The 13,446-nt window shown below is 43.3% G+C and overlaps 1 protein-coding gene across 17 annotated transcripts in view; it reads left to right on the top strand.

Annotated features, from left to right (window-relative positions):
- The first annotated feature begins 1,450 nt into the window (after window positions 1-1,450).
- Window positions 1,451-13,446, top strand: part of UBR5 (ubiquitin protein ligase E3 component n-recognin 5) — a 90,998-nt gene continuing 79,002 nt past the window's right edge. For 14 of the 17 annotated variants that reach the window (XM_074577562.1, XM_074577559.1, XM_074577550.1 and 11 more), the window contains exon 1: window positions 1,594-1,804. In XM_074577562.1, the coding sequence (XP_074433663.1) occupies window positions 1,743-1,804 (62 nt within the window). In that variant the 5' untranslated portion in view covers window positions 1,594-1,742. Of the gene's footprint in view, window positions 1,805-2,566; window positions 2,696-13,446 lie in introns of those variants that run through there. The other 3 variants (XM_074577561.1, XM_074577563.1, XM_074577564.1) reach the window with 3 other exon arrangements.

Genomic DNA, 13,446 nt, shown 5'->3' with positions numbered 1-13,446 from the left:
TACATCAGCTGACTCTTGGATTAGCTCCTTTTGGCTGTACTGGAAGAAGAGCCAGGAAAGAAATGGGAATGGCAGATGGGAAGTTGCAAAATTCCTTAGATTTGATAGTGGACGAACAAACTGAGATTTCCAGGGTTTATGATTACACAGCCTCAGAAATAAGTTATAACTGACTGAACTAAGTTATAGAATTATTTTTTTTTGTACCATTATTATGTGATTGACAGCATGCCTCACATGCTAAAAATTTCCAAGCCAGTTTTCTAAATTTCTGATTTCCTGAAAATGAGGAGGCTGCAAAAGGAGCAAATTCCAGTAAAAAAAAATGAAAATCAAAGTTTGGTACAATCTCAGCCAGGATGTTAGTTTCTATAGAAACAAATGGTTGTTTTACTGACTTTATCACTCAACTTTCAGCAAATTGAGATGTTAATTTGTTAAAACCGGCTCTATTTGCAAGGTATGCTCTCTTGGAACAGTACAGTTAAACTCTGTCCAGGGGGAGGGTGCACAGCCAGAGTGGTATCGAGTGCTTCACCGGCTTGAGAGGTAACTTCTTATGCTGACGTACCACCAATCTCCATGAAAAAAAAAAAGGGTGGATAGTTCAGGCTGTTAGAGGGAAGAAGTTACAAATACCTAGGAATTACAAAGCAACCATCCGGCCTCGGAAAGCAGGTGATGAAGGGCACTGAGTTTGAAGCCCACCTGCGGCCACCAGCGCCCCGGGGCGGCGAAGCCCCATCGCTCCTTCCCTCCTCCTCGCCTCTCCTCCCAACTTGGGACCCCCCCTCGGAGACAGACACGGTCTTCCCCTGCCGCTCCCCTACTCCCACCCCCAGAACCACTCCAGCAGGCCGCACCCGCGCCGGTCCCGGCCGAGGGGCCGGTCACAGCCCTCCCTTCCCCTCCGCGGTGGTCAGCGACCCACGACACACCCCGCTCGGGGAACGCCTCGACCCGCGCCGCCCCAGCGAGCCCTGGGAAGGCCTTCAACGCGCTACAAGGCCGCAGTGCAGCGGGGACGGCCGGCGGAACGGGCCGGGGCGCGGCGGCCTCTGCCCGGAGACCGCTCCCGGCGCCGCCGCCGAGTGGGCCGCCCCAGGGCTGGGGAGAGCCGCCGTTGGGCCGCCCCAGTCCCTCCCCATCGGCCACGGCGAAGCGGCGCCGCCCGCCGAGACCCGGCGCCTCAGGGAAACCCGCGCGCGCGCGCCGCCCCGCCCGCCAGGGAGCCGCTCGCAGGAGAAGGAGGGAGGGGAGCGAGGGGCACGTGGCCTATTACGTTCCTCCGCGCATGACGTCACCGCGCTCCGCCAGTCCTCCCCCGGCCAATCGGCGGCGCGCTTAGTGCCGGGGCGCCGCGCGCCGGCGCGCGCGCCAGTCAGCGCGAGGCTTACACGGCGGCCGCGCGCCGCCGCCCCGCCCTCCCCGGCGCGGCGCACGGAGGGAGGGAGACGGGCCCGCTGGAAGTTAAGATGGCGGCGCGTGTGTGAGTGCGGTGCGGGCCGAGCCTCCTCCCGGCGCCGTTGCGGCCGGCTCCTTCTTCCCCGCGCCCCCCGCGCCGCGGCGGGTGAGCCCAGGACTCCGCCGGCGGCCCCTCAGCGGCACCGGGGGAGGGACGGAGGCCGAGCGCCCCCTCCCCCGCCGCCCCCCCCCGCCCCCCCCCTCCGCCCCCATTGTGTGCCCGGCCCCCGCCCGCCCGCCGCCCTCCGGCGGGGGGGGCAGCGGCGGCGGCGCCGAACATGACCTCGATCCACTTCGTGGTGCACCCGCTGCCGGGCACCGAGGACCAGCTCAATGACCGGTGAGGGGCAGGCCGTGCGGCGGGGGGCGGAGGGGAGGGGCCGATGGCGGGGCTCAGCCCCCCGCGGGTGAGGGGAGGGGCCGGTGGCGGCCGGCCGGAGCGGCGGGGGGCGCCCCGGGGGAGCGGGCAGCGCCGGCGGTGGGGGACATATCGACATCCCCCCCTCCCCCCCCCACGCCGTCCCGTCCCGCCGAGCCGCAGGGCCCCGCCGCTTTCACCCCTGGAGCGGTGCGGGCCCCGCCGCACGCACCCGGCCTCCCTGGGCGGCCGCCGCCGTCAACTTTGCCCCCCGAAGGAGCGGGGGTGGGTGGGGGGGCCGTGACCTTCGCGGCGGGCCCGGAGCCCCATGGCCGCCCCGGCGGGGACTCCGGTTTGGTGGGAGAGTCCGGCGTCCGGCCAGGGAAGTGGGTTCCCGGGGATCCCCGGCCGAGGACGAGGAGGAGCGAGAACGTGTGCATATTAATCAGCGATGGATCGAGGCAGACAATACGTGTGGGGGATCGCGGTGTGTGTGAGGGAACGGTGGGGGCGAAGATAAAGAAGAGGCACGGCAGGGGTGTGCAGCGCGCACGTACCGCCAGTGTGTTCTGCCTTCCCCTTCCTACCTACGGTTGGTTTTCGTAAATAAGAAAAAGAAGGCCCCATCTCCACATTCCTGATTGTGTGCGGCTCTGCTGGGATGGGATTGACAGCTAGAACAGAAGCGCAGTGGCTTGTAAACCTCATGGCTAACTTTATGTCGGATTGGGGGAGAGAAATTGCGGGCTGGAGAGGAAAACTGGAATGCTGGGGAGAAAATAAACCCGTGAACCGATTTTCTTTGCTGCTTGGTGTGTATTTGACAGCACTCTGCGTGGCTGTCAAATGTTTCTTCTCTAGTGATTACTAATGGTATGTGTTATAGCTTGTAAATTTTACTTGTGCTCTTTTATATAGAAATTCTTAAGAAAGGTGTAACTTTTTATCTCAGATTTCTTATAGATTTATATGTGAATTGAGATCTTTAATCATCACTGGATATAAAACAGTATATTTTTTTACATTATACGTAAATATTACTAAATTTTTGTAAGTAGTGTCTAAGTATGTATAAATCTTAAAGGCTTTTGTTTGTATTTTTCTGGTTTTGATCTTACCAGGTTTCAGAGTAGGTTGGGGTCCAGCTCACTTCCACTGTTGGTTGTTTGTAGCTAGGTCACTTTTCCTAGTCCAGTCTTTGCTGAGATGCCTCAGTTAAAACACCGCTGAGGTTCGAGGGCTTATGGTGAGGAAAATAGGTCATTGTAAAGATAAAATTTCTGCCAAACAGCATTATCCCTGCCATTAAACAGGGAAAATAAACTTCTAATGATAAAATAGGTCTGAAACCTGCAGTGTCTTAGTGTGTATTTTTTTTTCCTTATAATACATTTTACAAGATCCTGTTTCCTAGGAGGCCTACCCATTCCTATGGGATTGATTTGCTTTCTACCCAGTAATATATTCAAATTTGGCATACATTTTCTTCCTTTAGAGTGACAGGCTCTGAGAGGTGATGCTGTACTAGGAGTTCTTCCAGTTCTTCATTGCACTGTTTTGATTTAGGGTAAGATCTAGGACTTTGAACTTGAAAGCACCCTAGTGGTTTTTCTTTTTTTTTTTTTTTATTTTTTAATGTTGATAGGCCCTTAGAAAACATTTATCATGTAATTATCACACTTTGCTTGGAGCAAGAGAGCTCATCTGTTTTTTCTTTAATGTCACCTGTTTTGTCGACTTATTGATGTTAAATATGCTGCCACTCCAGTCTTCATAATGCTTCCTAATTTTTCTTTTTTTTTTTTCTTCCCCCTTCTTACCACACCAGCAGCTCTTCCAACTTCTATTTGATACAGGAAGCTTCATAATCTGTGGTAATTAATATATGGAGAAAGCTGCAGAAGTGCTATTAAGTAGTGACTTATTCTGAAAAATCAAGTGGCTCCTTGATCTGAACTGCAAGTTGTAAATTTCCACTTCATAAACATAATTTTACTAGGAGTGCGATAGCTGTGTATCAGAACTTGTAATGCAGTGAAATCAGAATGATTCATAAATAGGGTTGAGGCACACACGCATATGTGCTGGAAATGCCAGTTCAATTTTATCAGTAGCATTGCTGCTTATTACTACTCTGTCAATATAGATCAGGATCTAGATAGCTTAATAAATTCTCATATACATGTGCATAGAAGTTAGGATCTTGGAACATTTCATATATCTATGATGTTTCTTTCCCCTCTCACAGTTTGTAGGCTTTTTTGAGCCTGTGCTGCAGACAGTGGTCAGTAGCACAGGTTAGGTTTTTTTCTGTCTGCATTATGAATGATAATTGCTTCTCAAAATCTGATTTGGGGACCATAATTCTGCATTGTATGCTTTCACTTGTAGTGTATATAGAACATGATCAATTGTGTTGCTTTTAATATTGGATCTGTGTTCTGCATCTAAAGAATAATCACATTTTAAACCACAAGGGATTTATCAGTGCAATCCCTGTATGTTCAGGATACATGACAGTTTTGAATTTTTATAATAAAGTATTTGATAGATTATGCTTAATAATCAGTGTAGATATGTGAAGGGGGTGAAGTGTGTTTGGAAAACATCCTTCTCCTGAAGTATCGCTCTGCTCTTAAGCAGCCTCCAAAATGTGAGGAAGTATTTTTTTTTTTTCAGTTTGATTTGGTGCAGTTTGTGTTACTCCGTTTTACAGTTTTTATTAGATTTTCTATGTAATATGTTATCCCTCTTATTCATGCAGCAACTTGGAGAATGGTAAAACACTTTGAAGAAAAAAGGAAAAAGTAACTGTAGAACCGCAAGTAATTGGGAAGACTCCGGAGCACTCCTGAGCTCACATCATCTGAAAGTACTTCTTAACTAGTCTTTTTGAAAACACTAGTTAATGTTGTACCTTGATGGTAGTTATTAGACCTGTCTCAAATAAGTTGAAGCAATGTTGGCTTGTTTGTGGCATTCACTTAGGTGTCTGGAAGCTAGTTGCACTGAAGAAAGCTCGTAGAGGACAAAGTTATATTTACTTTTGCAGTTGTGTTAGGATTCGTTTTTTGAAATGGGCAGTAGGCTAAACTTTTGTTTAGGATGATCTAAGGTAATTAAGTTTTTTCCGCTAAGTTTATTTAGGAAGATAGGTAACTTGGAATTTTTCCCCCAAGCAATTTGTGAATATGCAAAGTTGAACGGCAGAAAAATTGGCTATGGCCTGCAGTTTGAGAAACAACTCCAGAAAGTATTTGGAATGTAAATAATTAATGGCTTTAATCTTTGAAAAAGAGATGCCCAGCTTCTGTTGCAGTGGATGTTAGATATATTTTGTTGGTTATCCACCTGTTTCATGTACGTTTCAGGGTTGGAGACTTTATGCTTTGTGAAGGAAGTTTGACACAAAATTTCGTAGACAAGTCAATCTTAGTAAATTTTTCATAGTATATTTCTTAATTTTATGTTGGGTTAGGGAGTGGGTGTTACCATGACAAATAACCATTTCTTGGCTGTTAGAAAACCTCACAGGAGCAGTTCACTTGCTGCTCTGTAGAATGGGAAGGGGAGTCTCACCTTACATGAATGGCTTTCCATACGTAAACTAACTTTCAGGGACAGGATTCGCCTCAAGTCTTTGCCTTTGTTTTTACGTAAGAAAATTCGTGTCATCTAAGTCACTTAAGTTCTAGCATAGGGTAAGATGTCATTTTTGAAATGCTCATTGACACAATGTTGATATGCTTTTTCTCTCCTCTTGAAGATGAGTTGTAATGAATTTGGTTAAATAGTATTCTGAATTTAAGGTGAGCGTTAAGAAGTGGTATGTCATAAGTTTTCGCAGTAAGCTCTTTGAAGCAAGTAATGTGACCAAGAAAAGTTCATTTGAAGCTTTGGTGTTTATGTACAGTCAGCTTTGGGGGAAGAAAGGATTATCTCATTCTTATGTGAGTTTGTTTTTCCTTAATAATACATTCAGTGCCTTTCTCTGTTATTCAGATCTTACTTATGTTAGGCCATGCCTGAACTGAAAAGTTAACTAGTATACTTCACATTACCTGCATTGCTTATACCCTCTGATAATAAATTTCCATGGAAAAAGTACCTAGCAAAAACATACCCTTTTAGTCTGTGTCTGTGTATCTCATAGTTTACGTACATGAAAACATAATTTCAGTGTCATAGGCAAGTGATGAGTGGATATGTGGGCTGCTACTCTGGCAGATTTTCTTACCCCCCCCCCCCCCCCCCCCTTTGCATGTACTGATGAGCAAATCTATTAGAAATCCCAAGCAGATGTTGCTGGAAGGAGCTGGTGTGGGGTGCGGTGTGATTCTGTGCAGGGAGCCAGCAGTGATGTGGACCTGGTGTCCTGGCCCCACATGTCCACTGGAGCACGCAGCGAGAGGGAGAGCGAGCTCCTGGTAATACAAGTGTTTGTTTGTCCCTGAACTCCCTCTTCTGTGTCCCCAGGCATGCTGAGAGAGTACCTGTCCTCTTGTGGAGAGGAGGGCAGCCCGAGCATGCACTTCCCTGCTGTTTCTGTATGTAATTTGCATTGCTGCTCCAAACTGGGGGAGAGAAGGGATTGGCTGACTTGTTCTTAAATAGAAAACCTGCAAGTTGTGTGCAGATAATACGGTACTTCTTTTAGCTCAAGTGGTTTGTTTTGGTGCGCTTTAAACTGTTTCCTAATCTACTTTAGCTAAAGTGAAATTAACCTGCCTCAAACAGGTAGAGATGGTTTAATTACAGGGAAGCCATTGCCGATGTAGTATAATTCCCTGAGTTACAGTTGCTTGATGAGACTTTAGTAACGGGAGAAGTGTTGACTTTGTTTTTAGGATTAATTTCTTGAAAGCATAACAAAATTTAAATTGATTTCTTTTAGAAAAGTGCGAGAATGGCATGACTATCATGGCATTATTATTATTATCATCAGACTCCTATTTGGAAATACTTTTTTAAAAATAAAATGTTTTAGTTGCATCAAAAGGTTTGCACCACCACTGTGGTTATACAGACCATTATAGGATTCATGCATTGAGAAGGAGTGCGTTCAGATTTGGTCTTATTTCAGTATTGTTATTTAAGGATGATAATTTGGGAGGTTAAGCATCAGAACTTGCACTTCAGCATCATTTCATATGTGGTTGAATATAAAACGTTACTTATACACAGGCTCCAGGTCTCTTTGGACTTTACTCCGCCAGGGTCCTTTTCTGGTTACAATTGTTTGCTGTGCTGCAGACACTGCTTTTTAGAGAGTATGTGTGTAGTTGTCTGTGAATGTTCTTGCTGAAACTTTCCTGAGATGTTGTAAGTCAAAGTAATTGTTCTTTTAAGGAGGGAGGTTTGTTTTCCCCACTTCTTACCTTGCACTAACTTTAAGTGTCTGATCCTACAGTAAATTGACTTAATTTGTTAAAAAGATGTAAAGTTAATCCTGGTAAAGTGAATTAAATACAGGTTTGTGCATTAGGAAGTTGAACTGGTTTACCTCCTGGTTGGGTGAGCATCAGAGTAGATGGGTAAAACGGGGGATTTTGAAAAGTGCTGCAGGAGGGAGAGTTGGGAGCGAAGAACGGGGAAGAGAAAGCAGAGAAGCAGGGTTGAGTTCCTTCCATTTTGAAAGCAGCAAGTTTATTTTGGCTACTGTAATGTGAAACTGTACTGTGAATGCGATCTGAGCTGTGAGAGTAGTTGTGACCTGTCACAAGAAATGTAGTAAAATAGTAATTGGGGCACAAATGTTTCCTCTTTTTTTCCTTCTCAAGTTATGTGTGAGGTTTCAGTGTATTTTATGTTAGACCAAAGATAAAGTAAGATTAATGGAGTAACATATTAATAACCATATTTTAAGGTTGGCAATGCAAGTCAGAGCTGTCAGAAAACAACTTTTTTTTAATTCTGAAAACAGTAGGGTATCAGTCAATGACGTTTATGTGCTAATTCTTGATAAAAGTTAAAATACGTATTCAATAGCATACTTTTAAGGTAATTCTGGTATAGCAAGTATGTAATTATTAAATGTTCTAGTTGCCATGTAGGATACTTCTGTAAAAAAATATTTGTCAAAAATTTTTAATTGAACTATAAAATAATTGTAAAGGGTATGACACCTTTTTCTTAAACTATCTAAAGTTTAAGTATATGACTGTTCAGTACAGGATTGTGCTTAGGTGAAAAATTACTTAACGCTTGAGGAAAACAACCAAGGATGTACCTAAGCAAGGCAAGCTCTGCAGTGTGCTGTAGCTGCCTTTTTACAGTTATGGCACGGTTAACTGTTCATGACTTATGAAATAAATGGTAGTATGTATTTGAAAATTACATAAAGCAGGAGAAGGGGTTTCAAGGTAGCTTTTATTGTAGTGATTACAGTAACAGCAATGTAGGTAGTTAAATCTGCAAGATGTTCCCTGTAAAAGCTGCTGTTTTGTCTTTCTCTGCATCAACTCAACAGCCACTTAATGTGGAAGAAAACCATATCCCAAAACTGCTTGTGCTTTTCACTTGCAGTTATAAAAATGATCTTTAACGTAGCATCTTCTGGTTTGTCTCCTTGGCTAGTTTTTGTAATCCCAAGTCTGTTGGTGTTATGCTATAAGATGTCTCTTAGCGATTTCTAAAATTGTTTATATCCACAATGGAGATGAAATGTGTATTTACTGTAATTTTGTTTTGGACAGCTTTTCTTGATTAAACTGGTTACTACCTTTTATCAGAAAAGATGCCCCAAAGTAGCTTTGGTCCCTTATGTTTCTGATTTAATTTTACATTATGGCATTTTGTTAAAGAATGCAGAATAAAAAACTTTGAACATTCACATGATTAGCACTATTTTGAACATTAGTGTGTTGGAACTTCTCACTGTCGCTGTTGTCCTATTGCCAGCTGTGATGTCTATCAGTTTAATTTGTGACAATGGTAGTGTAACTCAACAGATAAAGCACAAAGGCTGTTGGAGACTTCAATAATCTTATGAAATTTGTCTTTAGCACATCCCCCTCCACATTCAAGGTGGTGTGTTTTTTGTTTGCCTGTTTTTTTTTTGCGTTTTACCCAAAGTAATCAGTATTGTGGACAACTGGCAATATCTTGAGTAATCTAGGGTGATTATACCCATACAGCTGTAGTTTGCCTGTTTGTTAGGAAGTAGCCCAGAAAGAAACTCTGTGGTCTGTACACAGAGCTTGGTGGTATTACTTTCTGCAGCATGTTTGCCATCATCTCTAGTTAAGCTGGGTGCTAATTTATGTCTTTTTTTACACTGTATAGAAATAGTAGTTGATTAGTTTAAGCCAAGCCAGTGTTAAAACAGCATTTTTAAAATTTACTTACAGTCTTTCATTATGCTTTATTCTCTATTCTCCATTAGGTTTCCTCAAACTCTCGCCTTTTTCATCTTTGGGATAGATTATATATGTAGGTAGTTCCAATACAATGAGATGGGTCTTGACTGGGATCTCTAGATGCTACTAAGAATTATAACTTCACTATATAGTTTCCAATGTGGAGTCTGGCATTGATTTAATATGGGAAAATGTTTGTGATACAGTGTTTTTACCGAAAACTTAACTGGAAAATAAATACTTACCCATGTGAATGCAGCTGAATGAGAGCTGTGGCCTTACTCTGTTGTCATTTGAAGTCATTGGGGTTTGTGACTTCCTTCAATAAGTGTGGTATCATTTTAATTTCTCATTCATCTTGCAAACTTAGTTTTCTTAAATGTGTCTCTGTGTTTATTCTTTCATTTATGATATGAAGTTTTGCTGTTCTCCATTCAGCCTGTAAATGATCAGAGTTGCATTTTTTTCCTCTCTTTAATAAATATCAAGAAGTGTTCTTCTAAAAAGGATTTATGGCTTTTAATCAATTTTATATTGCTTTTCCTTGTAATATAACTGAGTTATTGTTGTCTGACCTTTTATGAAGATCTCTTTCTTAGGCTGTTGAAACTCTTCTCCAGCTTTGACAACGTTTAGTACGTTAGTAGCAGCAGTTTTTCTTCTCTCTTTTTCTTTTTTCCTTTTTTCTTAAGGCGTTGTTTATGCAATTTGGTGACTTTGGCAAAATGTCTCTAGAGCAGAGATTTAAAGGTATTTAATAAAATATTCCAATGATACGAATCATAGCATCTTGTCATTGTGGGGCAGATTGGGTAGGCAGAATGTAATCTGGCTAGGATTGCCCTGTTTTTGGTGGGAGGGTGTGGGGGGGGGGATATGCTGGCATAGCCAAAGGTTTGTTTCTTTCTCATGGTGCTAAATCTGTGTCTGGCAAGATTCTTACCTGAAATAGTATGGCCGTAGGCAAAATGTGAAGCAGGAGGTGCGCAACGTGCTGCTTCATGAGCTCTTGTAGAGGAACCAAAATACTAGTTATGCTAAGGGGAAGCACCTGGAGTTTTGTGGCTATTGTACAGACAGATGGAAAAGAGAGAATCTGTTTTTCGGCAATGCAAAAAAGTATTGTGATGAGCTGTGCACCTCAAAAGCTGGGATTTCTTTTGGGTTATTTGGCCTTCGGTGTGCATCTGACAAAACGATTTGGCTGCATGTTTTTCTGGCATGGTGCTTGCTCTCTACTCCCTATGCCAGGCCTCATTCTCTTCCTATCTAAATCAAAGATGCAGTGTCTGAGAGGAAGGTTTTGAAGACGCATGTTTAGTAGAAGACAGTGCAGTGTAAGGAGGGGAGTTGTGGTATTTAAAAGCCAGTTTTTAACAAGTTTGAAAAAGTGACATGCAGATAATACTGTGATATCAGAGTTTTTGTTAAAGACTTCAAGCCTTGGAATTGGAGGAATTGGCAAGTAAAGGACCGGACATGCTAAATGATCTTTCCCTATTGCTAAAACTAATTCAGCATGTGAATAAGCATGCTGGACTTCATTGCAAAGCAATTAGAATTCAGTGTCTTGTTTGTACTTTGTTTTCAATCAAATCACTTGTACAAAATATATTGTTGCTTTTCTCCAGCCAAGACAGAAAGTAGTTAATAACATTACAGTTCTTACTTTTAAAAATATTTTTGTAGCATTTGAATGCTCTAATCAAAGGCCATTTTCCAGCTTTGCACATATTGGTCATAGCTTCCAAAAGCTTAGAGCAAGAACGAAAGGGAGAAGAGTGGAGAGATTGTGATTTGGGTTCCCACAGTATCCTCAGTTGGGACCAGAACCTGGCTGTCCTGGCTTTAACTGGTGTGCTGGTAAATACACAGCCTCCCTGGTGGCTCATAATAAACTCTTGAAGGAGCTTTAACAATATATCACTATGAGACACAAAAAGATTTTAAGATTTTTACAATGACTGTATTTTTATTTTGATGATTCTTTTTTTAGTGGAATCATTACACTCTGACAATAAAAAATAAGATTTTTTTTTTCCACTTTGTTTAAATGTGGTCTTTTAAATTTCACTCGTTCTCATTAAACAAGTGTACAGCTTCGTAGCTACATTTTGGTAGCCGTCATTCATATGTTACCCCATATAGTAATACTGGTTCACGTTATTTCATGTGAGTGTTTTTCAAGTATCCTTGAAGACAACCATGGGTTCCAAGTTCCCATTATCCACCTTTTACTATCATGGAAGGATGTACTTATTGAATTGATGGATAGCTTAATAGCTTGCAGCTTTCTTTGTTGTAAGATTTGGAACTTGCACCCATCTGAGTTGCTTGATCCAACTGTTTAGCATTTAGTGGTCTGGTTGAAGAAATAGCCTGCTAAATGTTAAACAGAAATTCTATGCAGCTACAAGGACTTTGCGCAGTTGGACAGAATCTGGGAACACAGAACGATGATTTGATGCATTCTACACTAGAGAACACGTTTTTGTCTTGTATTGCCTGAATCTGCAACCCACATTCTTGGAAGTCTACTGTCACAGAATAACATCAGATTGAGGCTGGCTCATTTTCCTGTAGTGTGTTTTTCTTTTTTCCACAGAAACACCACTAGGCATTTAGGCAACCCGTAGCTGTACATCTACTTTACTACTAAATCCTTTGGATATTGTGCTAAATAACATATAGGTGTGCTGTAACTGCTATGTGCTAATCCTGTCAGGACCATACCATTTGTGATTTCTTTCTGTTTCTACTCAGACTTCTCATTACACCTTTTTATTTTCAGAAAAGGGGCCGTGCTGTGTCATAGCTATTTTAGGATTGGGTTTTTGCTTATTTAAAAAGTGTGATTGACTTTATATTCCTCTTGAGGTAGGTTATGGCTGTGCTTTGCACTGTGGGTTTGATGGTGTGGTTTTTGCTTTGTTGGGGTTTTTTTTGGTGGTTTTTCTTTTGTTTTGTTTTGCTTTTTTTTTTAATTATTATGCAGAAAGTCTTTTTTTCCATGTTGTTTAAATGATAGGTCTGAAGAAAGGGTCTAAGTAGGTTTTGAAGTAGAGGAACCAGTCAGCCAGCCTAGAAATTCATCATTAATTGGAGACATCTAGCTCTGGGAAACCTAATGCTGCATTTCATGAGTCCTACAGGTGGCTGTCCCCTGGCCTTGCTGAAGGGATTCTGTTCCTGATAGAGAAAGAGAGTATGTTCACCTGGATATTTTAGTACCCGTGAATATTTTTACTTGATGTCTAAATAATACTTCTCAGACACTTCCCTCACTCCTTGGTCTAACTGTTTTTCCAATCCCTTGCAGTGATTCTATAGCAAAATGTGAACTCCTAGCTTTTCAGTGGCAAAAAACCTATCCTTTTGTTGCTACGCCTCAAAGTCAAATGTGTGGAGATCACATCGTGAAAGCAAAAAACCCTCAGAATCACAGGATGGCTGAGGGTGAGAGGGACCTCTGGAGGTCGTCTGGTCCAACTCCCATGCTTAAGCAGGGCCATCTAGAGCTGGTTGCCCAGGACCGTGTTCAGACAGCTTTTGAATAACCTACAAGGATGGAGGCTCCACAACCTGCCTGGGCAACCTGTGCCAGTTCTTGGTCACCCTCACAGTAAAAAAGTGTTTCCTGATGTTCAGAGGGAACTTCCTGTGCTTCAGTTTGTGCGCATCACCTCTGGTCCTGTCAGTGGGCACCACTGAAAAGAGTCTGTCTCTGTCCTCTTTGCACCCTCCCTTTAGGTGTTTACGTGTGTTTGAGAAGATTGCCCCAGAGCCTTCTCTTCCCCAAGCTGAACAGTCCCAGCTCTCTGAGCCTTTCCTCATTTGAGAGTTGCTTCAGTCTCTTAATCATCTTTGCGGCCTTTTGTGGGACTGTCTCCAGTCTCTGTTGAACTGAGTATCCCAGAACTGAAGACTGAACTCCAGGTGTGGCCTCACCAGGCTAAATAAAGGGAAGGATCACCTCCCTCAGCCTGCTGGCAATACTTTGTCTAATGCAGCCCAGGATACCATTCACCTTTACCGCAAGGCATGCCGACTCATGTTCAACTTGGTGTCCACCAGGACTCCCAGGTCCTTTTCTGCAGAGCTGCTTTCTAGCTGGGCAGTTCCCAGCGTATGCTGGTGTATGGGGTTGTTTCTCCCCAGGTGCAGGACTTTGTGCTTACCCTTATTGAACTTCATGAGGTTGCTGTGCTCTGGATGGCAGCGTGATCCTCTGGCATATCGGCCTCTCCTCCCAGTTTGGCGTCATCT

The sequence above is a fragment of the Larus michahellis genome, chromosome 2 (genome assembly GCF_964199755.1).
Source record: "Larus michahellis chromosome 2, bLarMic1.1, whole genome shotgun sequence".
Lineage (NCBI taxonomy): Eukaryota > Metazoa > Chordata > Aves > Charadriiformes > Laridae > Larus > Larus michahellis.
The sequence above is the reverse complement of the archived record's forward strand: the minus strand, read 5'-3'. Positions and strand labels throughout refer to the sequence as shown.